Here is a 3,223-nt window from a genome sequence, read left to right on the forward strand (position 1 = left end):
ATAGTAACTTTATAATTATTTTATTTGTGGGGGACACAGTCCTAATTTCTTACTGGATATTTGCGTCTCTGGATCGATTACCAACTTGTTCACTTGCACATGATCAGATTTCCTTTGTTTTTTTTTTCCTTTTTGCTATTATTTAAAAAAAAACAATTGTTTAATCATGTGTGATGAAATAGATGATGCAAAAGAACAACCACAAGGGTAACTATTGGGTGTTTCCCATATGTAGGATTCCAAGGCAATGGAGCTTATATATGCCTTTTTTATTTCCTTTTCACTCACTTTTTTGATGCAGCCAATGACACTTTTGGCAGCTTTGGCGGGCTCCTAATATTATTGCGGAGCTTGCATGGGCATATGATGCTATCTTGGCAATGGCAGCTCTTGAGGGGGTGATGTAAGGTGGTACAGTGATTTCCAACACTAAATTTGGAGCCAATCTCATTGAGTGAGCATTAAAATCAGCAAATGCTCCTTGCAGCAGGAAACCAAATAGGTGAGCCCCGAGAATCAGTTGATCCCTCAGGGTAGGCCTCGGCCTCAGTTCCTAGGCACATGCAGCGTTGCTGCCAGTCATTCAAATTATTGACATTTTAGCACTCTAGGCCTATTCTGTTTTATAAATGTCTACAAGCCTGCACCCCAAAAACAAAGTCCCACCGGCCATTGCCTGTGAACTGTGAATGTCATTACTGCTTATTATTATCTCATTTAAATGTGGCTGGGCTGCTGGGGCAATTTGTTGAGAGATGTTCTGCCAATAAATATGCACAAACTCTGGGGAAATCCTTTAATCAGAATAGTTTTATTATGATTCAAAATCTTTGTTCAGTTAGAGCCAAATTTCTTCTTTGTTTTCAAGGCCAAACATTTACATATGATTCTTCAGTCAAATCCATGAATCAAATCCAACACCATAAAAAATCCCACTTCAAAGAAAGCATGCCTATACCAAGAAACAACAAAATAGAAAAAAGGGATCCATTGACAGTAAGTATAAGATTATGTGAAAACTAAATCAAAGTCATTGCTCCCTCCCCACACCTACATTTACAATGAACTTTAGACCTAAAACATAGTCATTCTCTTCCATGATGAAGATGAAATATAAGATAACCTCAAAGAGACATGCCATTATCACAGCGCACTCAACAAAATCTTGCAGTGAACGTACTAAGTTCACAACCCAGAAATGATCTTCTAATCCACAGGCAGCTTTACAGTTCACAAGTCAATTTATTTCCTTCTTTCTTACATTAACTTGCAGCTAGAAGGCTTTGCAATGTACCATTATGGACTGCATCACTGAGATCTACATAGTTGCAAATAAGTACGAAAAGTGAAAGTCAATATATATATATAAGTAATATCAAGGAAGACAAATACTATGGAGCCTAAGTATCTAACCATCAGAGCCTCCAATATGCTTGCCATTCACAAACACTTGTGGAACAGTTCCACGACCTACCAAATCCAGGATGACATACTGGATTTCAGCTCCATCATCTAAAACAAAAGCTCAACAAGTCAAAGCTTCATTTAAAATTACTCTTTTTGAACATATATATTCTAAGAAGGTCGAATTGTATAAAAGGTCCCTGGACTATGTGTTTTTGGCAGATTTTGCCCCTCTACCATAATTTGATCATCTCTACATTCAATTGATTCAATCAAATAATTTGACTACCTTATTTTTCTTTAAACATTTGATGTACAAAAAATGCCAATATGTATATGGCACATCATCATATGATAAAAAAAAAAGCGATGTCAAACTGTTTGACTGAATTAACAGAACATATTGATCTCGAGTTTGAAAATACACATCTCGAGACATAGGGAACTAAAAATGATCAAATTATAGTAGAGAGACTAAATCCATAAAAAATGCCTAGTACAAGGACCTTCTATACAATTTAACCTATAAAGAACATACATATCAGAAGCAGATAAAGAACATCCACAAATACCTCGGAGATCAAGCTCTACAACATAAGGTTTCTCATTTAACTCAGAGAAAATGCGCTTGGCACGCATGCAATACCTATGAACAAGACAAAGCGAAAGAAGTTGGAGCAACCCATCAATGAATTGACGTTTCAGTTCAACTTTAGAAGAAATACCCACGAAGAAAATGGGGTTAAAAAAAAGGGCAATAAGATTGATTATGCGGAGTACTAGATAACTATGATATCTTGATTCTTTATTATGAAGATTGAGAGGTTTAGATGAAACTGTAAATAACAAAGACATACGGGCAATAGGATTTGGAGAACATAACGATCTTGTTGGAGAAGATGGCATTTTGGACAAAGGCGGAGGCTGAATTGTTGGCTTTGGCTAGCCTCAGAGCATTTCCAATCACCAGCAACACCAAAACTGCGCCAAGTAGTGAAAGGATCAACCTCGATTGCCTCACCATGTCTTCTATTTCTTTTATTCCAAACGGGGGAATTTCTGGGGTTTTGCCTGTAACTCACAAAGGAATCAACTTTACCGATTTGTAGAGTTTCATATACATCAAAGTGCGTGTTTGATTCATCATCTCCAGAGGCCTAGGCGAGTAGCCCATCAAATTTGAGGCCAATTATAGTTCATTGGACGTCCAAGTTTGAGACTTTGACCCAAAAATGGCGGAAGAATAAACAGCTATACTACCGCCCAATAAGTACAAATAGCCCCTCCAATACAAATTAACCATGTTCATGTATTGCAAAATGAATTTTTTTTTCTTTTAATTCATAAATGTGTATTTCCAAAACGAAAATTAAATTATGGCGCAATATATTTATTTAAAATTACTTGAAAATCAAATATAGTTTAGTTGAAATGATAGAAATGAGTGTGATTGTTTCATCTTTTGAGTTCAAAACTTGTCACGTATTTTTTAAATTTTATATAAAAAGATAAAAATATATATATATCCTCAAAATTAAGGGTGAATAAACCTCAATTCAACTTAAAAAATTAATTTTTTTCAAATTTTGAAATAATCGAATTGAAAATTTATTTGATATTTTTTTTAGCTAACTCAAATAAGTAATTCATTTATTAGAATTGAATTTAATTTTACAATTTGAATAACTCGAATAATTTGAATAACTTGAATGGCAAACTGGTCTAAATGAACAAATTAATCCCTATTAATTTTAAAAATGATAATTTCCAAAATTTTAAAATATTTATAAGAAAAATCCAAATGTTCATATTTTTTAAA

The 3,223-nt window shown here is 34.2% G+C and overlaps 1 protein-coding gene across 1 annotated transcript; it reads right to left on the reverse strand.

Annotated features, from left to right (window-relative positions):
- Positions 1 to 973: 973 nt before the first annotated feature.
- Positions 974 to 2,648, reverse strand: LOC107897612 (glutaredoxin-C3). The gene is made up of 4 exons (XM_016823117.2): positions 2,262 to 2,648; positions 1,977 to 2,050; positions 1,414 to 1,512; positions 974 to 1,318 (listed from the first exon to the last, which is right to left on the reverse strand). Exons 1-4 carry the CDS (start codon positions 2,426 to 2,428, stop codon positions 1,263 to 1,265), a joined length of 396 nt encoding a protein of 131 aa, XP_016678606.1. The 5' UTR covers positions 2,429 to 2,648; the 3' UTR covers positions 974 to 1,262.
- Positions 2,649 to 3,223: the final 575 nt, after the last annotated feature.

Source organism: Gossypium hirsutum, chromosome A10 (assembly GCF_007990345.1).
Source record: "Gossypium hirsutum isolate 1008001.06 chromosome A10, Gossypium_hirsutum_v2.1, whole genome shotgun sequence".
NCBI lineage: Eukaryota > Viridiplantae > Streptophyta > Magnoliopsida > Malvales > Malvaceae > Gossypium > Gossypium hirsutum.